General features: G+C 36.0%; 1 protein-coding gene across 11 annotated transcripts in view; it reads left to right on the top strand.

Annotated features, from left to right (window-relative positions):
• INPP4B (inositol polyphosphate-4-phosphatase type II B) overlaps nucleotides 1-27,253 on the top strand; it is a 910,826-nt gene that overhangs the window by 771,282 nt on the left and 112,291 nt on the right. For all 11 annotated transcript variants that reach the window (XR_012131555.1, XM_073237008.1, XM_036996729.2 and 8 more), the window contains one exon: nucleotides 7,929-8,067. Coding sequence is in view for 10 of the 11 variants with exons in the window: in XM_073237008.1 (XP_073093109.1) it covers nucleotides 7,929-8,067 (139 nt within the window). In the remaining variant the exon portion in view is untranslated. The remainder of the gene's footprint in view (nucleotides 1-7,928; nucleotides 8,068-27,253) is intronic.

The raw sequence follows: 27,253 nt of genomic DNA on the forward strand, positions 1-27,253 counted from the left end.
AATGCTGCCAATTAAAAAAAATGAGGACGAATTTCAGTCCCTGTGAAGGGACAAAGCTGCAGTAAGAGCCTGCAAGGTTGCTGGTGCCCCTTGGCCATTCTCCTAGGAATACTTTGGTAGTGTTGATACTAGGTAAAAGGATCCCTGATTTTTAATTCCAGCTGGTGACAGTGGTATCGTCTCAGTTTCTCAGGATGCTTTTCTTTCCCTTAAAGAGAAAAAGGATAGGGTAGTAATGAAGAACTGCATCTCCCTCTTTATCTCCTCCCATATGATTTCTGAATTTCCTCCAGAGCTCACCGCTTCTAGAAAGCATGTAAACACTATATCTGAATTTACCACAATTACAAAGAAATTCTTTCCCACTCAGAAAAGTTACTTCTAACTCTCCCTTCCTAATATAAATTTATTCTATTTGCAAACAATAAGTTTGTTATATAAGTGCATTCTTCAGTATTTTTCTTAGCAACTACTTTCTTTTAAAAAGATCACTTTGCCAAGAGATGGAAATCCCTTATTAAAAAAAAGAAAAAATATTTCCCCAAAGTTATAACCATTTAATGTTATTTTCAAAGCTTTATCTAAGTTAGGAAAGTTGAGTAAATCCAAGGAAAATGTAGATAATTAAAAATGCCTTTAGAGACTATGCTACTAAATGAATTGGAAACAACTTTGTGTAGTACTTTTCTTAGTTAATTAAGTGTTAGAAAAGTTTCAGCACTGATTACAAAACTAGTCAACTTCCTGAAATAATTTAATGCTTTAAATTAATTTAATTGGGTTCCTGTGATAACATATGAAAATATTCTCTGATCACATAGGTTGGTTTATTTAGGTTTGCGCATAAGATTATAGTTGCTCTATTTTAAACAATCTATTTTATTTAATTTCTTAGGACACTAGTATTTCTAATGACAGCTTAAACAACTGACTTTAACTTCTTATAATAAATATTTGGAGAGTAAATATATGTTAGTAAATTATTCTTGAATTATTCTTCGCTGTTTCATGTAAAAACCTTTCTTTTTGGGGTCAGTAAAGAGAATTTCAATTAATCCTGTATCAGTGTGAAGCTGTTCTCTTTTCAACATGTTTTGTTGGCAAAATTGATGATGTACAAATCTGGATAATAACTAAGTTGAAATTTTAAAAAGTCTGTTATTTGCTGAATATAACTTATTAAATGATTGAGTGCCTTAAATGTTTATTTTCCTGAAAAGTTACCAAACAATTAAACCCCAAAGAAATATTGGTATTTTATGACAATCTGTGCAGAGAAATGGACTAATATAACATTCTTCATCTTTAGTTGGTAAAGATGACATACTGCTTTTCTTTCTCTGTTTCTCTGTAACAGATGCTTCCAGCAGCTGGGATTCCAAGATTAAGTTTATCCAAATATGAAAGCATGTCATCCAACTAAAGAATTAAGTTGACCCAGTTTTTGTAGCTTCCAGTAATTATACTGTTCTCCAGAACACTGTAATTTTACTACGATGGGCTTTGGGCTAAATCTGCCTACCCTCATTCAAAATAATTTTTTAAAAAGAAAAACTTCTGATTCTTTATATTCTAATCCAGTCCAGTAGAGTGCTGAACTTTTTTTTATTTATCTGTATTGTAAACTCATTTATTTTAGTTGAACTACATTTCTATATCAGGCAACACTTCAGCATCCAAATTACTCAGTTATTTCTCTTCTTCATGTTGTAAATATAAATCAAGTTATAATTTTAGCTTCCATTCTTAAGCTAGGAGAATATTTGCTATGCCCTCTTATGATAAAATGTGTTTATGTCACAGGAGCTCAATAGGTGGTCCACATTAATCCATAATAATTTTTAAATAATTTTATAGAATGTAGAAACAACAGCACGAATTCATAATAATATTTATATCAGGCATCCTGCTAATAAAGTCCATATATAACCTGAAAAAAATTGTGTTTTCTCTATAAGTCAATATTCCACAAGATTGTGTTCTGGGATAAGATTTACATGAACCATGTTCTGATACATTCTTACCAATATTTCACAGTTCATTTGTATTACACCTTTCTCTAATGATGTCAAGAACAAATAAGAATGCTTAGCTTGATGGGATTATTGGTAGAGCTATTTATGTTGCCATAATTGTAGCTATGAACATAGAGTTGCAAAATATTGCTAACTGTTGAAGACAAAAGATGTTTAACCAGATATTTCCACAGGCTGTCTGCAGTGATCTTTACTGTCAACCTTTTTTCCCAGCTTCTGTCTCCATCTTAGACCTTACCTCTAAGGAAAATAGTTCAGGCCAGGCATAATGCAGAGGTACTTACGCAAATTGATACTCAAAAGAGGTTTTGTTCCATTCTTTGACTGGCTAGAATTATGCTACATGAAACCATTGATCTTAAGAAGAAAAAAATAAATCATTCTTATTCATTAGAGGCCGTTCTTACAGACAACTAGACACTAACCTGTGATTTAACTTTCCTAAAGCAACAACTTACTGCTTAGTTAGCTAAATGAGTAAAATGTCCTCTAAATATGGCCATTTATTTCCAAACTTCATGTTATAGACATATGGATAGATAATGTATATATAAATGTATATGTGCATTCAATTCCAAAATATTTTGTATAATAAAGCATTGTTCTTGCATCCCATGATCATACAGCCTCATGAATACTGAATTATAATCATTTGTTTATATGTCTGTTTCTTCCATGTGTTCATGAACTTGACAAGCACCTGAAGGGCAAATACAGTGTCATACTCACTGTTGTATTCCCAGCTCTCAGAGCGTTTGCACATAAAAGGTACTCAATACTCATTTGTAGAATAAATTAATGGCTTTGAGATTTGCCCTCAAATTATTGATTACCTTCTTACGCTGGAACAAGAAATATTTAAAGTCAATATAACTCTATACTATATTATATACTTTTTCTCCTACTAGAATTCATGAATTCTTTTGAGAATCTTGTTTTTCTCTTTTGGTCCAAAGGGCCCAGTTTTATTCCTCTCTCTTTAGTACATATTTTGTAGTGTCATAATCAATTCTGAGGTGACTATTCAAGTCATATTCCAAATATCTCCAAACATAGAAAGTGTTTTACTATTCAAGATGGACAGACATCAGAAATGACTAAGTACATGATGAATTAAGGCCTCCAGAAGCTTCTAGAAACCCAGTAGTAGCAATTTATTTGATTATTCATGTTCCTATTACAAAGGTCTTAGTTACAGAAACAATTTTAGATATTTCCCAGCAAATATGAATCAAAATTAACATTTTCTTGCTGTCCCAGCTTTTTTTTTTCATCCCTGAGTCACACATAATAGGGCTGTCTGGTTTTGTTAATCTTATGAGGAGAGGGCATTGAAAGTATCCACTCTCCCCATTTGAAAGGGCAGGCAAAGACAGGGAGAATTAGGCCAGTGGTTCCCTCTATGGTAACTGAATGTGTTCTATCATCTATCTGTTTTCTTGACGGATGGGAAACATTCCTGAACTTCTCCAATCCATTTCACCTAGGAGAAATGTGCTATGAATACTTATGTAATATTAAAGACCACAAAAGGTGATAAAGCAAAGTTCATGACTGGCCATTAAAGTGCACAAATGTTCTATTAAATAAAAGAAACCCAAATGAGATCTTTATGTGCATGCATATTCATGAAATCCTGCCTATTTCTAGATTTTCCCACATTCAGTTAATACAATTCACCTTCATCTCACTTTACAGGATCTAACACAGTATTTTATACATACTAATTCAATGTATTTTTCAGACTTAATGTAGGGATAAGTGGAATGGATGGATTTGCCGAATCAGCAGTTCATCCTGTAACACAAACCAATGTTTTTAAGAGAAATATTTTATTTTTTTTAACATAATCATGATTTCCTTATGGTTTTATACTTCACTGACTCTTACCAATGCTTGGTTCAATGTCAGATATCTTGATGTGCCTATGTATAATGAATATGCAAATTTTCACACACACATGTTAGAGATTATTATATTCACATCAAGTGCCCTTAAACTTTAATACAGTCTAATGTGAATAGTGAGATCAGTTTCTAAAAAGAAATTTTTGAATCCCTAAAATTTAATACGTAGTTGAAAGAAATGCTGATATATATACAGACTACTGACTTGGTATATATCAGGGTACATTCAGTTAAAAATAAGTTTCAATCCTGGAAATTGGTTGTATGCAGCACATTAACTGATAGTGTCATGTCATTTGACCAGTTGTGCAACTATCTAATCGTGTTATATCCAATTACTAATTTATAATTAAAAGCTTTAGTTAATCAGTTGACTTTATTATTTGCTATTAAGTAAATGTTTTATTTAACATTTTCACTGACTTGAAAGCTTTAACATGGTGTGTTATTTGTAAGGGTAAACTCAGCCTTTCAGAGTATAAGCTTAGTTCTAGCTATACTTTGAACATGCATGTGAAAATGCTTCTTATAGTTGCCTCTTAATTTCCTTTTACTCCTAAGTAGCAGGTTATTGAGTCAATCAATAGATGCTAATTAAGCATCAATAGTGTGTAGAAATACTATAGGTACTTGGGGGAAAATAAATATAAAAAAATATGGATTCTGGCCTTAACAGCCATATCATCTAATTTAGGTGAATGTCCAACATTAATGAAAAAAGAAGAGAGATTGAAAGATATTCCAGGAATGGGGGTGGTTGTATGATACACTGAAAATGTTGAAAAGATTCAGAGAGAAGTTATGTTGAAGCTGGAGAAAATGAAAAAAAAATCCCTTCCTTCTTTCATCCATCCATTCATTCATTCATTCTTTTATTTATAGCTTACCTGATGAATATTACAACCTGAGAATAAAAGGATCAATTAATAGTCATTTCCCTCATAGAGCCTCTGTCTATAGTAAGAAAAATATGTAACAGAGGAGCATGAACAGTTCTTGAAGATAGTAAGCCTTGAGAGTGAGCAGGGAGAAGGCATTCTAAGCATAAAAAGCAGTATGTGTCAAGACAGGAATATTATTCCTCCAAGGTCTCCTTCATGACTTTGATGTTCAGCAGCACTGAGCTAGCATGTGGCAGATGCCCAGAAAATACAGAGAGAGCTCATTAACAGCATGTTTCTGCGACAGCAAGGGGACTGACCTGGAGAAAGTTTCCATTTTGAAGACCAGCAAGAACTAAGGAGAATTATCTAGACCAACCCAACTTCAGAGGTGTCTTTAGGCTGAGAGAAAAATGAATACTTGCTGCAGTACTAAGCCTGCTTTTGATCAGAGGAATGAAGATATGAGCATGGTGATAATGATGCCTGTGGCACTAGTGCTTAGAACCGATTATGTAATGGATAATAGTATGGGTTGGGGCAAGGTCCAAACCAGGGGGCTATGGAGATGTCAGTACTGGAAACAGTGGCTATCTGACTCCACTTGTGTGACCAGGGACTCAATTTCAAGGCGGGGACAGCAGTGTGGTTATTGGGAAACGAGGTAAGGAATTTTTACATGAGTAAGTAGGAAGGAAGGAGGTTAATCAATAGAAAGCATAGATTGGGAAATCTCACTTAATTCTAATGAACATCACATGTTTTTAGTGGGCATAATGTGTGTGTATTTAGATATATGTGTGCAGGTGTTTGTAATTACATAGCTTGAGCCAGACAAGTGCTAGTTTGTGCCATGCAGTGTTTTCAGTGGAAGCTCATTAACCTAGCAGCCTGGGTATAGTTAGGATAGCACAGAGGTCAGAGCTATCAACTATTGAAAAAACAAAGGTTTGCAGTGTTGAGGAACTAGGCCAGTATTGGGCAAATTGCTCCCATTCAGCAAAGAAAAACTGAACCTCTTTTTTAAAGATGCTATTGGCCTTGTTCATTCACTGGTTGGTTTGGTTCTAATTAAATCCCTCAAAAAATTGGTAGTGACAAGTGGGAAATTGTGTGTGGAGACAGAGATACAACAGGGCTTCTTGGTACCCCCATATCAACTCTGGTTGAGTCTTCACATCTTTGCTGACCAAATATTGGCCCTGGAAAAAGTTGATCAGCTAAGCATTGCTCAACCTCTTTGTTGTTTTTTCTTTTGTAACTAAATTAACTGCTGATCCAAATCAGTCAGGATTCCTGTCGATGTTACCAAGCTCATAAATTTGTGGCACACTGAACAAACACCATTTTCCCTCCCTTCATGGCTCACTCGACCAGGTATAAAGTCTCCCTGGATACTCACTGCTACAGCCATAAAATCTGTACATCTGTTGCCACTGGACTTGACCTGCATGTTAGCTGAAGTCCTCACCCGGAAATAAATGACCAAGATCAGCACCTGGCTCCAGTAAGGTCAAGGACACTAATTAGGCTCCATTCAATAAAGGTTAGACTGTAACCCATCAATTTTCAATTACTTACGTGATTCAGTTGGACACATAGCAGGATAATGCCTGCTATTTCTGGAGGCGGAAAGGTTCAGCAATCTGTTTTTTCTGATAGACTGCTGTATTTTGTTTTGTTTGTTTTCTAAACCTCTCATCTGCTGAGGAATGAAACAGGATCTGGAATAGTATCCCTGGTCTGAGAAGGTGAAACATGGGAAGTACTGTGTTCTGCAGTCACATTTGTACACTTCCATTGTCCTCTGTCCCCTAACCAGCTTCTCTTCACGGGAGCTGTCTGAAACAAATTGTGTGATTTTAGTAGAAAGGAGAGTAGGCCCCAAATATACCGGTGATCCAAGCAAAAAGAAATGTCCACATGGACTAGCCTTGTGAATAAAAAGCATTAGAATCAGAATGTATTTTTGCTGGTTATTTTCCTCTGTGTGCATGTTTTCACAGAGATATTAGAGAAAGTGGCTTTTTTAGGCAAGAAATCAAGATTCCCCTTTAAGAATTTTGCCTACCCATGTTTAGCTTCCTAGTTCTGAAATAATTATCTCACTAGGATTAATAACTAATAATTGTGTCCTAGGAATTTAATTGTCATCATTCCTCTCTCATAGCTTACTACCTATTTTATATCCTAGTCACATGAATTAATTTGTGGCCTTGATGCTGACACTTTTCTTTATTCATGTTGGCTTCTATGTCCTTAGAGCCAGCTAATCGATCCTTTAGCTAAGTGATGCCTGTAATTTCAGATTTCAGGGTGGCCAGTCTTCCCTGTTTGTAGGGTCATCTCTTAGTGCAGGATCTGACCCTGAGCTTACTTTCAATTCTTGGATGACTGAAACCTAATTTTGCTCCTTTACAAGACATAATCTGAAGACCACACTTTAAGAACTTCTAGTACCTAGAATTATCAAATTCATAGAGACCCAAAGTAAAGTGATGGTTGCCAGGGGCTGGGGGCAGAAGAGTGGGGAGCTCATGGTCAAGGATACAAAGTCTCAGTTTAGGAAAATGAAAAGTTCTGGAGATGGATGGTGATATTGTACAACAATGTGAACGTATTTAGTTCCGCCTCCACTATACACTTAAAAATGATGAAAATGTTAAATTTCATGTTATGTATACATTATCACAATAAAAAGGAAAACAAGAATTTATAATGCAGGTGGTGTCTATTCTCTAAAAAATATTGTGTATCTTTTCTTATTAAGTGTTGGTAAAGAAAAGAGATATCTCCAGTTCAAAATGTCATAATTCGTGCTCAATTATGGTTTATACTGTATAGTAGTTATCATTGCTTTATGACAGAAAAACAATAATGGAATGAATAAAAAATACTTATAACACATAAATTTTGCTTTATTAAGAGAAATAGATTTCTTATATACCCATAGTCTGACCAAATTAATGAGAGTATTAAAGCTAGTCACTCACTATGCATTCTTACAATCGCTTCTCTACATGCTTCTCTAAAATGGATTCCTCAGATTTTGCCTTATTTTGTTTTTGCAATAAAATATGTAGTGATGTTTATGCTCTTTTCAGGATAGGGTATGGGCCAATGTGGGGAAGAGCCTGAACTGCATAATAGCTATGGTGGATAAACTGATTGAAAGAGACAGCAGCAGCGAAGAGGGAGCAAAGGACCCTTCTCTAGTGGACTCCATCATAACTCATCCAAGGGGTAAGGAATCATTTTTTCCCAGTCAATGTGACTGAGTAAACAAAATGAGAAAGTCATGATAAAATGAGATAGAGAAAGAGGAGTCAGTAATGCCTTTGACAAAAGTGCTGATAGCATGCTTTTCTACTGCTCTGGCTCGGATGATGTAAAGCTATTTATCAAATTGCATCTCAGTTATGTTTTCAGAATTGCTTGCAATGCTCATTTTTTTTCTTTTGCTACATAAAAACCTTCTTGGAAGAATACTGTTTTCTTTCAAAGAATCTGACATAGTTTAATCTACTTTTACACATTCCTTCATAATTTTATTAAGAAGAAAAGCAAGCATCTGCTCTTAAAACTCTTAGAAACTTTGAAGGCTCTCAGGACACAGTATTTCATAATTTCCTGAAAAGAACGCAATGTGATAAAATGTTTGTTGCGTTATTCTGAGAAATGTTTTTGTGAATTATCTTAAAAATGTATAAGGTTTGACTCCACATAAGCAGAACATGTTTGTACATTATTCCAAAGACACACATTGTCTCAATTTTCATGGATATGTTTATACACACACATGCATATGTAAACATATATGCATGTAGATAGATACATAGATAGGTACTTTCAAATGTTTTACTTATAACAAGGGTGACTAACAAATATGATAATCAAAATTTTAGCTACATTTGTGACTCTATAAATGGCTATTTTGTTAATTTGATTTACTTTGACAACAAAACCAAGACAAATATATGTATTTCTTTATGGTAGTAAGAACTACTACTAGAATTGTCCCATCCCTTTTGCTAGCTCTCTTGTGTTTGGAGACAAAAAGCAGTGTTGTCCTACCTTCTTCTTCTGAAATCTATTATTCCTTTTACTCTAAGAAAATGAGTTGTAAGAAAATATGGGCACATGAAATTAAATTCATGTTTTCTCAATTTATTTCCCTGATTTTTCATTACTCACATTTTCATTAGGAGTTTAATTATGTTTAACATCAATCTTTCATCACTTGATTAATAGTATAACCATTTTAAAATTATATTTGCAACTATAGCTTTCTAAGGTTTTCTTCCTGTACCTGTTTCTCATCCTCTGTACTACATTCACATAGGTGGAAAGTTTACACTAATGTTCTTTGTGTTCATACCTACTTGCTCTAACTGTATATGGGGATTTTCTTTTTTAATGATATCAGTTTTATTAGCTAATGAATCTAGTCTAGTTCCATGGCTTCACATGAATCAATATGAAAACTTGTCATAACTTAAGTCATAAAGAAATAGTATACTTAAATTTTCTTTAATTAAACATTTATTGACTATCAAATATGAGCCAGACACTATGTTTCACTCTGGAAAATGAGGTAAAGAAGAAAAATCCATTTTAGTGACTTACTCTGTCTACTGATGAATTTTTAAGGCATAATTTTTTTAGCAGACATAAGATAAGGGATATTGGATTTTGCCACAGTTTTTTGTTTTGATGTTTCTGAAATCTTCTCATTGACAAGAATAGTTCCAAAATATTGGAATTATGTATTTTATCCATATCTTATATTTTATCAGAAGATTGTATCTGTGTGATCAAAATTACATGTAAAAAAAGTAAAAATATTTGGTAGTTAAGTCATTTTCATTTGAATGTAGGCATTGTTTGGATATAGTCTGAAACCAGGTAGAAGATGATCGGCTCTGTGGATGGCTAGAGTCAAATTATACCATAGTGCCTCTAATTGATTTTATTACTTCTATTTTATAATTCATGTTTATTCCATCCATTCTTTTTTGCATTGTAAATATTTTAGGAGATAAGACACTATTTAAATGTGTAAAATAAAATATATACTTTGGTTGAAAATTATTTAACATAGTATTGTCAAATCATTTCAAAGTCAACATTTTACATGTTGGACAGTTATATACAGCATACATGCTTTGGAGACGGTATTGGTACATAACAAACAGGCTTAACATACACAAACAGATGTTTTACAACTGAATATGTGCTTAAAAATATACTTAAAATATGGATGTTACTGCCTAGTAGGAGTGGGATTGATTAGTTTGATTATTTAATAAATATTTGTTTTTATTATGTAATGAAATAATAATAATAATTATTATTATTATAGTCTTCCTCTTAAATTAGGAAAAACGCACTTTCAGTTTCTACCCTGACTTTTGTCCCATGAAGCAATGCAGTCGAGAAATTAATAGTGGCTTTTTAAACTAATATAAAGCAAACAAATAACTAAAGGTCACATGTTCACCTGCACTATCCCTCCAACTGTTTCAGAAAAGATATTTGAGTATTACATTCACTGATGATGTGTGCCCCAATTTACCTGTATTTTTAATTTTTATTAGAAAAAAATAATAACTTAGAAATTTACAAAGAAAAACAAACAGGACTACATATTTTTATTTTCTTATTTCAGACATAAGCATTTTGAAATTTTGAACATATCCTATGTTTATAGACACATATGCACGCCAACACTGTAACCAAACTGCTGTACACATGGTAAACACACACAGAGCAGTGGTACTTCTTGATATCTTGTATATGTTATATTATGAATATTTCCTGAAAAATATTCTCTGAATATGGGATTATACTGACTATAAAGTAATTCATCAAAAAAGAAACCACTATTTTAGATATTTAATTACCATAATAAGGCAATAAACACATAAGCATCTTTGAATGTTTAAGTCTTTAACTATATCTCAGGTATTTGAGATCCCCTAAATTAGATTGCTACAAGTAGAATTATTTTATATGGAAGTGTTATCCCTTTTCTCCCTTGTATTTATTTATACAGTTATTTGTTTATATCAGCATAGACTCATGAATACTTCTTTTATTCTTTGGTTTATAATTCAATACTGACATTATAGGCATGCCCTATTCTGAAAGTTTATAGTATGCCTCTTCACTTTAATGTGAAGACCTGTGTTAGTTCCTAGCTTTGCTAACCAAAAGAAATCTCAAAAGAATTTTCACTTTTACTAAAAAAGCTATTACTGAACTAATGTAGGTCTTCAGTAAGTGTGAAGTGGTGTAATGCAAATTTTCAGAAAGGAGGAAATACTCTTTGCTTTATAGCATTTTGGCTTATGAGAGGTTTCAGAGAAACACTCTACTTTAAGATAGCAGTGAAATCTGCCCTCAGTTTGAGGTCAAATTATTCGAGAATTAACCATTGAGAGCTCTTTCAGGTCGGTTTCAGTAGCCTGCTGACAGGTTTCCCCCTACAGACTATCTACTCTCTTCTTTTCATACTTACTCCCTTTATTTTTCTTTTCCTTGAGGTTCTCAATAATGTCCATTATTTACTTATTTATTTTTATATTGAGGTACATACAATAAAATGCACAAATCTTAGTCTACAGCTTGATGAAGTTTGACATGTGAATCTACTCAAGTAACCATTCCTTACTTACTTTCTTACTTTTTTCCTCCCTTACCCTTTACACCATGAGGTTCTCTGGGCTCATTAGTATTTGTCCTGCCTCAACCCTAGATTCCATCATTTTTCCAAGGAACCCTGGTTTCTTTCATTTGAGCACAGCATTTAGAAACCAACATTTGGATGGATAGGAACATTTTGACCGTTCTTTTTAATAATAGGTACCTCACCAGCAGTATCTATAACCTCTTAACTACAGTCTTCCCAGTCTTAAATATTTTCACTGATTTCATGCCACTTTAGGTGCAAAAATATCATATTGTAATTACTGGTCATCTGTGAAGTTTGATATTATATAACTACATCTAAAATATTATTTTTGATAATGAAATCTATTTCTTCAGAAGCCCCAAATTTATCCCCAGGCCATAGTTGAGCTGGAAAGGCCATTTCATAGTTTTCTTTTTATGATTAACTAATGAACTGATTCAGTAAACAATTTGAGTCATCTCAGATTTATTTCAGTGTATGATGTGATAAATACTGATAGGCATTTGTTTCCACATTATTATAGTGATTCTTTTCCATGTGTTGTATTGGTTTTGTGTTTTTCTTTATAAATTAAGTTCTGCAAGTATTTTTAATCAATTTATGGGATGTTTATTCTATTCATATGGTTTTTACTATTGTGTTTTACGTTGGGATACATTTTGAAATTTCATAGGGTAAGTCAACCCTGTGACAGAATTTCTTTTCTCATCACCAGTTTTTTATTTTTACATATTAGCTATAATTTATGTTTGTTTTGCTCTTATATACATATAGTTATATGATTATTATTTATATATAATGGTTGAACAGATGGTCTTCTGAATTGCCACTTACACATTTTTTTATATTCCTCTATAAACTACATTCTCCTTTTCAAGTTGCAAATTTTCCTTTTCCAGTGTATTAATTTAATAATGTTTTATATCCATACTTTGGAAAGTTTTATTTATTTTAGATCCAAGAATTTAAAATATATCTTATTTCATAAATTTCTTTTCAGGATTAATACAAAGAGTGCTGAGAGAAGTAGTTTTTTCTACTGTTCTGAACAAAAATAATAGAATAACTGTTTTAAACTTCCCTGGCTTATATATATTTATATGTTTTCTTAATGAACAAGACTGTCCTTTTATTCTCTGTACACTTAAACATGCATTTAAGCACTTACTGTGTGTTTAGTATACATGCCTTTAATTTTGTAATAAGGGAAGGACTCAAGGATAAAATCAGTGTATATTAGAATCTTAGATTTTGATGTGCCCTTAAAGACTGTGTAATTAAACAGAAGCTTAGCTTTAGTATCTCTGCCAAGTTTCCCCTAGATTTTGGCACACATCTCAACTGATAGAAAACCATTTTTATTTTCTAAAATGGCATTCTCCAGATGTTGATCCAAATAGTTTCCTTTAACTTTACATGGTGGCCCTGGTCTAATCCTTAGCAACAAACAAAACAAAGTTACTTCCCTTTTTCCATGTTACAGCCTAACATACCTGAAGGCAACCATCTTATCCTTTTCAAATAGCCACATTTCTGGTCATTTTCCAAAGGAATACCATAACACACAGGGTAATAGCAGAACCACCTCCCTATTTTTAGACACTATTCTTCTATTAATGATATCTAGGTGCAGATTAGCTATTTTGAAAATCATGTTTTACTACCACTTCCACTGATATCCATAAACCTTGCTAAATTTTATCTATCTGTCATGCTTCTCAACACTCAAGTAATACTTAAGCACCACTAATCCCATGTGCTAGACATTGTGGAATACCAGGGGTGCAAGACACAGTATCTCTCCATTCTACTGTAGAGATTGATTTCTAAACCCATGACTGTGGTATAGTGTACTTTTTGAGTACACTTTAATAACTAACTTGTTTCCTTTATCCATCATAGCTGCTGTCCCACTCAGGTTTATTTTATTCACATTTTATAAACATTCCCAGTCCATTCACAGAAATAAAGGAATAAAAATTATGGGAGAACAGAGATTCACAGATTCTTGAATCACATCATGAAAAAGAAATCTATGCATTGAAATACACTTGTTAATCATTACTCTTGGGGGATGTGTGTTTGACAAGCTATGTATTTACCCATCCATGTTATTGCATGGCCCATATGTCTCTTTGCATAGAGGTGTCATGAAGTGCCCTGTGAAAGGCTAAATACCCTATGTCATTGAATGCTTTTTCCTAATCTGCCTAGCTATAAGGTCAGTCATAGAGGAGAAGAATTCCTATGACATAACCTTCTTTAATGAGTCCATGCTAGCTTCAAGTCATCATTGCTCTCACATACAAAAGAGATAAACATCCATGCAGATCACAAATTTGCTCACTTACCATTGGTGAGAGTCATGTTCATTGCTACTCATGTCCTTTCCTGCTTCATAATTTCCTTTTAGTGTGTGAGGTACATTCCAGATCCTTCTGGCATCTTAGAATTCATTGTTTCCCTCCACATCTTTTACTGTCTCTGGCTGCCTCTAGTTAGCACAATTGTCTAGTAACTATGAATAATTTATTAGCAATTTATCACTAATTGTCAATGGCTTGCTAATGCCAAAGGTTAGTCATCCAAAAAATGCACCCCAACCTCCAAATGGGGACAAATCCAAGGTTTTAGCAAATCACATTTTTTTTTAACAAATCTCTTTCTCATCTTTTATCTTTGGTTGTCTGGAGTAGCTATCTACCTAATAAATATGGAATAATTAAGTACTAGAATGACCATTAGTTAATACAGTTATACATAACATAGTTCATGGTATTAAGCATTGTGGAAGAGGCACACTAAATTTGTTAGTTAGAAGAAAAATAGGAAGAGTCTTCCAGTTAATTCAATAGCTATTTGTTGAGCACCTACCTTGTGCCAAGCACTACGTCCAGGAACACATTCAGTCATCACACTGCTGCTGCAGTTGGGGGAGTAAGCAAGTTTTGTTTGAAAGGAGAGAGAAATTTTCCAGAGACATTATATATAAGCTAAGGGATTTAGAAGAGAAAGTATACATTTGGGAATCATCAGCAGATAGATGCGAATGGATAAAATGAAAAGGGAAAGAATAGGGAATCCATATCACAGAGCCTCACTCATAGACACTGCCTTCAGCTGAGGGGTGCAAAGCACCAAGGGATGAAAATCAAATGCAACTTGAGTACCAAACAAGGGTATCATAAGAGAGGAAATGATCACATTACTAGTTAAAACTTGCTGCACTTGCATTTATTTGACAAGCACATTGCTAAACCTTTTCCTCCTGCCTGCCTTCTCTCTCACAACAAGCTGGTAGGGGAGGTTCTGTTTTTTACTCCATTTTGTAGATGAGGAAGTTACGTAATATTTCTAAGATCACAGAGCAGGTAGGAATCTGAGCAAGGATACAAATCCAGGCAGAATGATTCCTGATTGAATTGGTCACAAAGAATCGGGGTCCTAAGAATAACTTATAGGAAAGGAGTGCTTACATTTTAATAGAAGTTTTGCATGTGGGTTGGCCAGCCTTGATGTTTGCCCTATTGTCTTAATGAACTTATTCTTAGGTCTCTAATGCTTCACTTGTTTGCTATGTTTTCTCCTTATCTCACCTAAACTCCCAGATCTTCACCTGTCTTGTCATACATGCTCTGTCATTTTGCACTTCACCCTGCCGCATCCTTCATGACCCAGTCACACTGGACTCCTGAAAGCAAGGTCCTGTGCTGAGGGTTTAATGCTTTTGAATTCTTTCTTGTTTTTATTAAGTTATCATTGATCAATCTTATGCTCAGGTTTCACATGAGCAACATTTTGTTATTATATTCCCCCCTATTATAAAGTTCCCATCACAAACCACATTACAGTCACTGTCCATCAGCATAGTAAGATGATGTAGAGTTACTACTTGTCTTCTCTGTGCTCTACTGGCTTGTCTGTGACCCCCCTGTATTATATGTGCTAATCATAATGCTCCTTAATCCCCTTATCCCTCCCTTCCCATCTACCCTCCCTAGTCCCTTTCCCTTTGGTAACTGTTAGTCCATTCTTGGGTTCTGTGAGTCTGCTGCTGTTTTGTTCCTTGAGTTTTTGCTTTGTTATTATACTCCACAGATGAGTAAAATCATTCAGTACTTGTCTTTTTCCACTGGGCTTATTTCAGTGAACATAATACCCTCTAGTTCCATCTGTGTTGTTGCAAATGGTAGATTTGTTTTCTTCTTATGGCTGAATAATAACATGCCATTGTGTATATGTACCACATCTTCTTTATCCATTCATCTACTGATGGAAACTTAGGGTGCTTCCATGTCTTAGCTGTTGTAAATAGTGCTGTGATAAACATAGGGGTGCATAGGTCTTTTTGAATCTGGGATATTTTTTTCTTCAGGGAAATTCCTAGGAGTGGAATTCCTGGGTCAAATGATATTTTTATTTTTAGTTTTTTGAGGAAACTCCATAGTGCTTTCCAACAATGGTTGAAATAATTTACATTCCCACAAACAGTGTAGGAGGGCTCCTCTTTCTCAGCATCCTCACCAGCATTTGTTGTTCCTTATATTTTCAATGTTGGCCATCCTGACTGGTGTGAGGTGATAACTCATTGTGGTTTTTATTTACACTTCCTTGGTGATTACTGATATGAAGAACCTCTTCATGTGCCTGTTGGCCATCTGAATTTCTTCTTTGGAGAAGTGTCTGTTCAGATACTCTGCCCATTTTTTAATCAGGTTATTTGCTTTTGGGGTGTTGATGCATGTGAGCTCTTTATATATTTTGGACTTTAACCCCTTATCAAGTGTGTCATTTATGAATATGTTCTCCCATACTGTAGGATACCTTTTTGTTCTGCTGATGGTGTCCTTTGCTGTACAGAAGTGTTTAGCTTGATGTAATCCCACTTGTTCATTTTTGCTTTTGTCTCCCTTGCCCGAGGAGATATGTTCATGAAAACATTGCACATGTTTATATGCAAGAGAGTTTACCTATGTTTTCTTATACGAGTTTTATGATTTCATGACTTATATTCAGGTGTTTGATCCATTTTGAGTTTACTTTTGTGTATGGAGTTAGACAATAATCCAGTTTCAGTCTCCTACATGTAGCTGTCCAGTTTTGCCAACACCAGTTGTTGAAGAGGCTGTCGTTTCCCCATTGTATATCCATGGCTCCTTTATCATATATTAATTGACCATATATGCTTGGGTTTATATCTGGGATCTCTATTCTATTCCATTGATCTATGGCTCTGTTCTTGTGCCAGTACCAAATTGTCTTGATTACTGTGGCTTTGTAGCAGAGCTGAAAATTAGGGACTGTAATACCCACCACTTTCTTCTTCCTTCTAAGGAATGTTTTGTTGGCTATTTGGGGTCTTTTGTGGCTCTGTATGAATTTTAGAACTATTTGTTCTAGTTCATTTAAGAATGCTGTTGGTATTTTGATAGGGATTGCATTGAATCTGTAGATTGTTTTAGGTAGGATGGCTATTTTGACAATATTAATTCTTCCTACCCAAGAGTCTGGGATGTATTTCCATTTATTAGTGTCTTCTTTAATTTATCTCAAGAGTGTCTTGTAGTTTTCAGGGTCTTTCAGTTTCTTGGTTAGGTTTACTCTTAGGTATTTTATTCTTTTTTATGCAATTGTAAATGGAATTGTTTTCCTGATTTCTCTTTCTGCTACTTCATCATTAGTGTATAGGAAAGCAACAGATTTCTGTGTATTAATTTTGTATCTTGCAACTTTGCTGAATTCAGATATTAGTTCTAGTAGTTTTGGAGTGCATTCTTTAGGGTTTTTATGTACAATATCATGTCATCTGCAAACAGTGACAATTTAACTTGTTCCTTGCCAATCTGGATGCCTTTTATTTCTTTGTGTTGTCTGATTTCTGTGGCTAGGACCTCCAGTACTACGTTGAATAAAAGTGGGGAGAATGGGCGTCCTTGTCTTGTTCTCGGTCTTAAAGGAAGAGCTTTCAGCTGTTCACTGTTAAGTATGATGTTGCCCATGGGTTTATCATATATAGCCTTTATTATGTTGAGGTACTTGCCCTCTATACAATTTTGTTGAGAGTTTTCATCATGAATGGTTGATGAATATTGTCACATGCTTTTGTAGCATCTATGGAGATGATCATGTGGTTTTTGTCCTTCTTTTTGTTGATGTGGTGGATGATGTTGGTAGACTTTCGAATAGTGTACCCTTCTTGCATCCCTGGAATTAATCCTACTCAATCATGATGGGTGATCTTTCTGATATATTTTTTAATTCAGTTTGCTAATATTTTGTTGAGTATTTCTGCATCAATGTTCATAAGGGATATTGGTCTGTAATTTTCTTTTTTTGTGGTATCTTTTCCTGGTTTTGATATTAGAGTGTTGCTGGCTTCATAGAATGAGTTTGGAAGTATTCCCTCCTCTTCTACTTTTTGGAAAATTTAAGGAGGACTAGGATTAGGTCTTCTCTAAATTTCTGAAAAAATTCAGTGGTGAAACCATCTCTTCTGGCAGTTTTGTTCTTTTGTAGTTTTTTGATTACTGATTCAATTGCATTGCTAGTACTTGGTCTTTCAGATTTTCTGTTTCTTCCTGGGTCAGCCTTGGAAGGTTGTGTTTTTCTAGAAAATTGTCCATTTCTTGTATATTATCCAATATGTTAGCATATACTTTTTCATTTTATTCTCTAATAATTCTTTGTATTTCTGTGGTGTCTGTAGTGATTTTGATTTTTCCTTTCTCATTTCTGATTCCGTTTATGTGTGTAGACTCTTTTTTTCTTGATAAGTATGGCTAGGGGTTTATATATTTTGTTTATTTTCTCAAAGAATCAGCTCTTGGTTTCATTAATGCTGTCTATTGTTTTGTTCTTCTCAATTTTTTTCTTTCTTCTCTGATCTTTATTTTGCCCCTCCTACTACTGACTTTGGGCCTTGTTTGTTCTTTTTCCAGTTTCATTAATTGTGACCTTATACTGTTCAATTGGGATTGTTCTTCCTTCTTTAAATAGGTCTGAATTGCTATATAATTTCCTCTTAGATTAGCCCTTGCTGTGTCGCACAGAAATTGGGGTGTTGAGATCTTGTTTTCATTTGTCTCCATGTATTGCTTGATCTGTGTTTTAATTTGGTGATTGATCCACTGATTAATGAGGAGCATGCTGTCAAGCCTCCATGTGTTTGTGGGTCTTTTTGTTATGTTTGTATAACTGATTTCTTGTTTCATACCTTAATGATCTGAAAAGTTGTTTGGCACCGTTTCAGTCTTTTTAAATTTACTGAGGCTCTTTTTATGGCATAGTATGTGATCTATTCTGGAAAATGTTCCATGTGCACTTGATAAGACTGTGCATCTTGTTGCTTTTGGGTGGAGTGTTCTGTAAATGTCTGTTAGGTCCATCTGTTATAATGTGTTGTTCAGTGCCTCTGTGTCCTTACTTATTTTCTGTCTGGTTGATCTGTCCTTTGGAGTGAGTGGTGTGTTGAAATCTCCTAAAATGAATGCATTGCATTCTATTTCCTCCTTTAATTCTGTTAATATTTGTTTCACGTATGTGTAGGTGCTCCTGTGTTGGGTGCATAGATATTTATAATGGTTATATCCTCTTGTTGGACTGACCCCTTTATCATTATGTAATGTCCTTCTTTGTCTCTTGTTACTTTCTTTGTTTTGGAGTCTATTTTATCTGATACAAGTATTGCAATACCTGCTTTTTTCTCCCTATTATTTGCATGAAATATCTTTTTCCTTCTCTTCACTTTTAGTCTGGGTTTGTCTTTGCATTTGAAGTGAGTCTCTTGTAGGCAGCATATAGAAGGTTCTTGTTTTTTTATCCATTCAGTGACTCTATGTCTTTTAATTGGTGCATTCAGGCCATTTACATTTAGGGTGATTATCGATTGCCATTGCAGGTTTTGGATTCATTGTTATCAAATCTTCAAGGGAAGCTTCTTTACTATCTAACAGTCTAACTTAACTCACTTATTATGCTATTATAAACAGAATCTGAGGATTCTTTTTTTTTTCTCTTTTCTTCCTCCTCCACTCTTTATATGTTAGGTGTCATATTCTGTACTCTTTGTGTATCCCTTGACTGACTTTGTGAGTAGCTGATGTAATTTTGCATTTGCTTAGTAATTAATTGGTCTACTTCCTTTACTGTGGTTTTATTTTCTCTGGTGACAGCTATTTAGCCTTAGGAACTCTTCCATCTATAGCAGTCCCTCCAAAATGCCCTGTATTTTGTGGGAATTTGTGGAAGGTAAATTCCCTCAACTTTTGCTTACCTGGAAATTGTTTAATCCCTACTTCAATTTTATATGATAATATCACCAGGTAGAGTATTCTTGGTTGGCGGCCTTTCTGTTTCATTGCATTGAATTTATCATGCCACTCCTTTATGGCCTGTAAGGTTTCTGCTGAGTAGTCTGATAATAGCCTGATGGGTTTTCCTTCGTAGGTGATCTTTTTTCTCTCTCTGGCTGCTTTTAATACTCTCTCCTTGTCCTTGATCTTTGCCATTTTAATTATTCTATGCCTTGGTGTTGTCTTTCTTGGGTCCCTTGTGTTGGGAGTTCTGTGCTCCCCCTTGGCCTGGGAGACTTTTTCCTTCCTCAGATTGGAGAAGTTTTCAGCAATTATTTCTTCAAAGACACTTTCTGCCCCTTTTTCTCTCTCTTCTTCTTCTGGTACCCCTATAATGCAAATATCATTCTATTTGGATTGGTCACTCAGTTCTCTTAATATTCTTTCATTCCTAGAGATCCTTTTTCCTCCTGCCTCAGCTTCTTTGTATTCCTGTTGTTTTATTTCAATTCCATTTACTATCTCCTCTACCTTATCTAATCTGCTTTTAAGTCCCTCCAGTGTAAGTTTCATTTCAGATACTGTATTTTTAAAGGTCTCTGTTTCCCTCCTGAATTCACCCCTTAGCTCTTGAATATTTTTCTGTAGCTCCATTAACATGCTGATGACTTTAATTTTGAATTATTTTTCAGGAAGACTGGTGATTTCAGTTTCACTGAGCCCTCTTTCTGGTATTTGAGAGCTTTTGGGTTGAACAAGGTTCTGCCTTTTCATAATCCTATTGAATAATGAGAAATATTAGATTTGTATAGGCAGCGCCCTCCAGTGCCCAGAAGTTCCACTCTTCCGAGCTGCCCACCCCTGGAGTCATGGTCGTAGTCTCAGGCTAGTGGTGCCGGTGCCTACCCTAAAGAGAGAGCTGTTTCCTGCTTCCTGGCTGCAGTGCCTGCCTCCACTTTCAAGGCCAGTGAGCCACATGCAGGGAGCAGCCTCTGCGTTAAGCACCTAAATTGCCATAGGTGGGGCTTCCCTTCTGCTGGCTTGGCGAGTGGTGCTGGTGCTGGCTGGGAGGACAGAGCCCTTACCTGCTTCCCTGCAGGAGTGCCTGCTTCCACTGTCAGGACCAGTGAGCCATACACACAGGAAGCAGCCTCTGCATTAAGCCTGTGTAGTTGTTGTAGGTGGAGCTGCCCTCGGCTGGCTTGGCATGAAAGCAGGGGCAGCAGGTTCGCTCACAGGTGCCAACCAGGAGGAAGCAGCAGTAGGCTACTTATCATGGTGGGAGGCCTTGGGGCTGCATTGCTGTCCTGGGGGATGGAGTGTCAAAAGTTCCTGAAAGTTCCCAACCTGCTGGGACATTTTGTCCACCTGTTCCTTCTCCTAAATCCTTGCCCCTTTAGCAGTACTCTCGCTGTTGTCAATTCTTTCAAAGCACCTGCCTTTCTTTTGTCCCAGAGCAGCCAGTTGTGGGAACCTGTTCACCACAAACCCTCTGATCTCCAGAGCACCATGCAATGTGGGTTTGTGCTCCCAGAGTAGATTTCTAGGGCTGGGTATTTAGAAGTCCTGGGCTTCTACTCCCTCCCCACTCTGAAAATAAATCTGATTTTTTTATATGAAATATTCCAATATTTTAAAGGTTGATAGAGGAGCTGCTCTTAGCCAGAGAACAAACAGTTCATCCTGAGAAACAGGAGAGAAAGAAGAGCATAAGAAACAAATGTTGGTAGGTGGGCACACATTGGGTAATATGTAGGAATTACTTTATTGTTTCATTTTTTAAGATAGTAGTTAACATTTTTGGGTTGCTTAATATGTGCTAGAAACTGAAAAATATTACCTGTATTATTTAATTCTTGCAACTCTCATAGGAGTAATTCTACATATTTGATGAATAAACAAGTAGAGGTGAAGCTACCTGTGCACTAGTATAGAGGTCCAGCCTGCATTCTCACTTTGGTGGGTAGTTGAGTTCCCTCTTAACCACTGTGCTGCATTGTTTCTGTTATTTCCAAGAAAAAACATCTCCAATCTTATTATGTACAGATAAGTTTTGCCATCATGCTTTTAACAAGGTATTGTTTTATCATACGTACACTAGTGATATTATGAGGTAACTTCCTGGAAGTCAGTCCTTTGGCATCTCTTCAAGGTTTACTGTGGAATTGCACTCAATGTGAAAATTAAAAATTGAGAATTTTTTGAAATTGCTTAACTTTCTCATAAATATGGTGATGCTCACAGCCACAGAGCAATTAGGATAGACAGAAAAGAGATTCATATCTTCCTCTGGGAACTTTGGGGCATGTGGTTATTGAATGGAATGGCCTGAGAAATGTTTATATAATGTTTGGTTTCTTGCCTCCGTACTCAGCACTTATAAGTCAAATCTGTTTATATGAGACTTTATTGTATTTGTAGAGGTTTTTTTTTTAAATAGTGTACTATATTCCACTCACCTTGAACTTCACTTGAAAAGTACTACACTCACCAAGTTCACGTCAGGATAGAAGTGTATCTCCTCTTCCCTCTTCTGGATGCTTGTGCTCTAATCAGGCGTCAGTCAACTCAGTATCCTCTCTCTTCTCAGTCTTTGTTGCTGGGCAAAATTTAAATGACAGGTACTCTCCAATGTAGAAGTACATGCCACTGCAGGTTGTTCAATGACTTATGGCCTATATAGCTTATTCCTAAATGCTCAGCATATTTGTTGGCCAGAATCCTGAGGTTATAGTTTTTAAGGCCAGATGGCAAAATAAGCCCAATGAATGTGTGTGACTCGTCACAGTCCAGCGTAACCTCCAATTCAAAAACTTTTGTGCTACAACAAATACAGAGCTTGTTTGATTAATGGATTTAGTTCCTGAAAATTGTCTTAGCAGAATTTACTTAAGGCTTTCAACTTTGTGCTATGAAATGAGAAGTTTCACCAGGATATCACTCTATGCATTTCCTTTGCTATTTTTCTAAGAGCAAGAATGGAAAGTTTTATTACACTGTGTTCTCAGGCTGGCAGGATTTAAACAAACAAAATTTCCTTGACATGAGAAAAGCTTGCGTCTGTTCCTCTCATTGCAGTTTGTCTGGAGTTGAGCAGCACACTCATTTCTAATACATCTGGAAGGTGCCAAGATGAGTCACTGACCCTGGGTAATAGCTCAGTGGACATTACAATGATTACATTTTAAGACTCATGTTTGTCCTTAGTGTGACTACACTTGGGGCCTTTAAGACTGTTCTGAATAGAGGCAAAGGAAGGCACAGCATTCCCGTGTGATTCCCTCCAAGGGTTAATGTGAATTTTGTCTCCATTTACCCTACCCAGTACCCATTATTTCTATATTTGGCCTTGCTTCTAAGCTTTTGGCCCTCTTCTCACACATGCTTTGTACGTTCCTGTTTCTCTCCCACTCCTACTTATCCTACTCTTTATCCCTACTATGATGACCACCCACCAACTTTCCCACTGGTTTTTATCCCATGGCTTCATGCTCAACATTCATTTTCACTTTATTCCTGCCTTTTCCAAGTCCCTGAATCCTATTAACATCTTCCCATCCCTCCTCTCTTCCAATCCCCCTTATGGCCACCCAGTCATTTTCTGGCATTTGTCTGTGGGGCTTGACATCATCAAACCAGGCACACTCCCTCAGCCTCAGTTCATGGGTATTCACTGCTTGCAGGCTGCATAGCTTCGGTGAGCTCCTTCCTCACAGACTTTCTTCAGGGGTTCAGTAAGTGACAAAAGCATGAATGAATACGATCTCATCACCAGAGAGGAACTCTCTCGTCTCTAAACTCTTAACTCCTCTAAATGTGTTCTGTCATGTCCTAACTTTAATAGCACATATCAGACCCCTCCTAAACTGTAGGTATTATTTTATACCTCTCACCTTTTCTTCCGTATTTTAAGCTCCTTGAGGGTAGGAGCCATCAGTTATAAATGTTAGTGTTTCCCATAGGACCACTCATCTACGAAGTTCTATCTGTCTAAGAAATAAGTATGTACTCATAATGGTAGAGAAAAAATGAGGAAACCTGATAAAAGGATGACAAGTTAGCATCTGTTAAAATAATATAAATACATACAGATTTTTTTATTTCTGGACCAGAGCCAAGAGATGGGAGATTAAGGTGGGCAAGGGATTAAAAAAGGCTCAGAGGACATTCTGGATGGCCTAAGGGAGCATTCTGGATAGGCAAGCCTCAGCAGGGGCTTTTGTTTCCCTGATTATTCATCTATTGTCTGATTAGCCTACCTTCTTTGCCCCACTTACCTGGGATACATCCAGATATTTGGAGGCCTCCTATGGGCAGGTCTGTGGCCAAAGTTGGCCATGTGTATTATACTCATATAAAGGGGTTTAGCTAGAAAACTTCTGGAGAGAAAGCCTTATAATTTATAGATCTCTCCAAGTTCTGATGTTCACATTGTAAAAATTGTACTTAAAAGACAGGTGGCCATATCGGAGTGGATGTAAGACAAAGGCCCTTCAAAAGCAACAAGCACTCTGAGCAGGTATATTGAAATTCTCCTCCCATCCCCAGCCTCCATCGACAAATCAATTGCCAGTTCTCTGCTACCTGAGGTCTGGGCGTCTTAGAAAAGCTTTGTGGGCTGTGAATTTGGTGTCTGTCCTCACAATCTTGGGGATTTTATCACGCTGCTTAGAAGCCGTTCTAATTGCTTAGCTTCACAGTTCATCACCTCCTTAGCTTAGGTGGATCCTAAGAGCTGGGCTCATTTCTTCTCTTACCCCTTGTATAAAGTTTAATGGGTCTGCAGCTTTTAGCTTTTCTCTTACTCTATGTATGAAAATTGTGATAACAAGAATGATAATGACGACAAACCTGTAGCGGAGCTAATTATTTTAAATGAGCAAAGAAAAACAGCCATCTGCGAAGGAAAGGGCCCAGAGAACCGGGTGGAAGCATCAGGCATTGCTGCACTTGGCTGGCACACGGCTCTTCTGTTTTTCCCTCGAGTAACATAAGAGCCACTGAGTTCAGAGGACAGGACCATTCCGTGCAGGAAGTGGGTGGTGTGTGGAGGAAGGCAGGAGGCACCCCGCTGTCGTCCCGAGAATCCTTCAGCGAGCGTCCCTCAAAGACGTTACCGAAGCAAGTACCAGGCTGGAAAACTGGCTCTCGGATGGCTTCCAACGCACTTCACAAAGCCCAGGAAAAGCTCAACTGAGTCACACACATTTTATGTCCTCCTGAGGAAAGGCTTGGCTGGTTGGTATCCGGGTTAAGAAGTTTGAGCAAGTTCCTATAGAGACACTGAAACATTCTCTTCATATTTTTCTCCACCACTGAAAGGGGCCCGAGGGATAGAATTGAAGCTGTGGGCCTGTCAGCGCCTGCTGGGCCAGCCGGCTCCCGGAGAGATGTTGGTACAGTGACTGTATTGCCGTGAGCCCTTAGCCACCCAGATTCACTGGGTGTATCATGAGAGAAAGAGTGTGTGTGCATGTGTGTGCATGTGTGTGTGCGTGTTATATAAAATCTTAGTTGAATTTGAGGAAACTAAACTCAGAAGAGGGGATGTGAGCATTTCAGGATTTCTTCCTTTGTGCAGAATGAACATCACCATCATCCCTGCCAGAAAATGGCTTTACCAAGAGGACAAAGTAAATGCCATGTAAATGATAAAGTACAGAGACAGAAAGGTGAGGAGAAATGACAGTGGTCTCAAGACCATCAACAATTATAGCTTTTTTCTTTTCCCATTAATTTTAAAGAGAAAGCTAAGGCACTTGCTGTTCCTTTGTGAGAATGATTTGGAATGCTCGTTGGAGCAAAAGAAGGCCATTTGTGGACTGACTTCAGCCTTTCTTCAGCCTGTCAGACCCCATTATGTTTATTTCGGAACCTGATATTTATACTAAGTGAATATTGACGGCGAACAAAGCCTGTAGTCATAGCAATTTGCATCTGCCAGTGTAGCTTTCCTTTATCTGCTGAACTTCAATTAATTGTTGCTTTTCAAGAAAAAATGTAATTTTAGCTTTCTTGCATATGCTTTTCCATGGCAAGCTTCCTACTCTGTTTAAGACATTCTACTTGCTCACAAACTTGTATTTTTCATATTCTTAGTGAATGTTTTCTTATATTGTCATTCTTCTTATACTTTAGCTATGAAAAGCATATCTCTCATAAATGGACACATTGGAATATTATTAGTATCAGACAAGTATCTAACAAGACTGCTAGGTTTTGAATATTAAGGTATTTCTCTTTTTTTAGGTTTTTAGTATTAAAGTAGTAGGACTAGAAATCAGACTTTTTTCTTTTTCTCTGATTGCATTTTTTTAGTAAGAATCAACTGGTTAAATTAAGTGTAAAGATAGAGTTAGAAGTGGGTGAAGACGTCCTGATGTGAAAGAAGAAATCTGCGGTTTTCTTTTTTAAAGACCTTCCAAAAAACCAATATTTGTTTTTTAATTTTAGCCACCAGTGCCTTTCAAGGGGAAAAAGGTATACACAAATTAAGTTTCCATTTTCTAACTAGAAAAAGCATCTTATGCTTTTGACCAAGTAAGTTACTGACCACTTGACACGGGATAGTGTGATACAGGGTACCTGAGCAATATGTACATACTGTGTGGGAACTATGCAAATGTACCAAAAATGGAAATCAGTTACCTGCAGTGACAAAGGAGTTCTGTTTCACCCTGATAAACCAGCGCCACCTACTGCACCCATTTTATTTTATGTTTGAGAATTCTTTAGTAGAAGCTGATTGATTACAGACCTAAGCACAAGACAAAATAGTTTTGCTCTCTGTTATCTTTTAAGATCTATATCTGGGTCAGTTCATTGAAATAATTGCTTTCCTAGTATGCGTATGTATCAGTGTACACATTCACACAAAGAATGATAATTAAATAAGAGAATGGGAGAAAATGGAAGATACAAGAATGCAAATAAGAAAAAACACAGGAATATAGAATATCCTTTTTTTGGTGTCTATAGATGTGTCTTTTATCCTTAAAATGAGTCTGATGTACCTCCATTTGCCCTTTTACATATACTAATACATAAAAATCAATAGTTAGCTGATGCTTATTTAAATTGAACCATTGTTCATATTTCATCTTAGGCTGCCCACAAGGGAGTCCTTTATTAAATGATTACTGATATAATAGGCCTTCATTGAATTCCCCTTTCTCTAGTGTTTTTATTCCTATCATAACAGTTAACTATACAATATTTTAAAATAATAACTCATAATGTTCCTAATGTATACTGCATTAGAGCATCATATCAGCATTTACATAGAGTATTAACAAGAGCACATCTTTTTATTAAGTTGGGGCCATTAATTTATCCTTTCAACCATTTTGCTTTATTTCATCGAGTTTATTATACCATACCATAAAGTAAATAAGTGACATGAGATATGATACAATAATGATTATGACTCTTTCAATCATTCCCT

Source organism: Manis javanica, chromosome 5, assembly GCF_040802235.1.
Source record: "Manis javanica isolate MJ-LG chromosome 5, MJ_LKY, whole genome shotgun sequence".
Classification (NCBI taxonomy): Eukaryota; Metazoa; Chordata; class Mammalia; order Pholidota; family Manidae; genus Manis; species Manis javanica.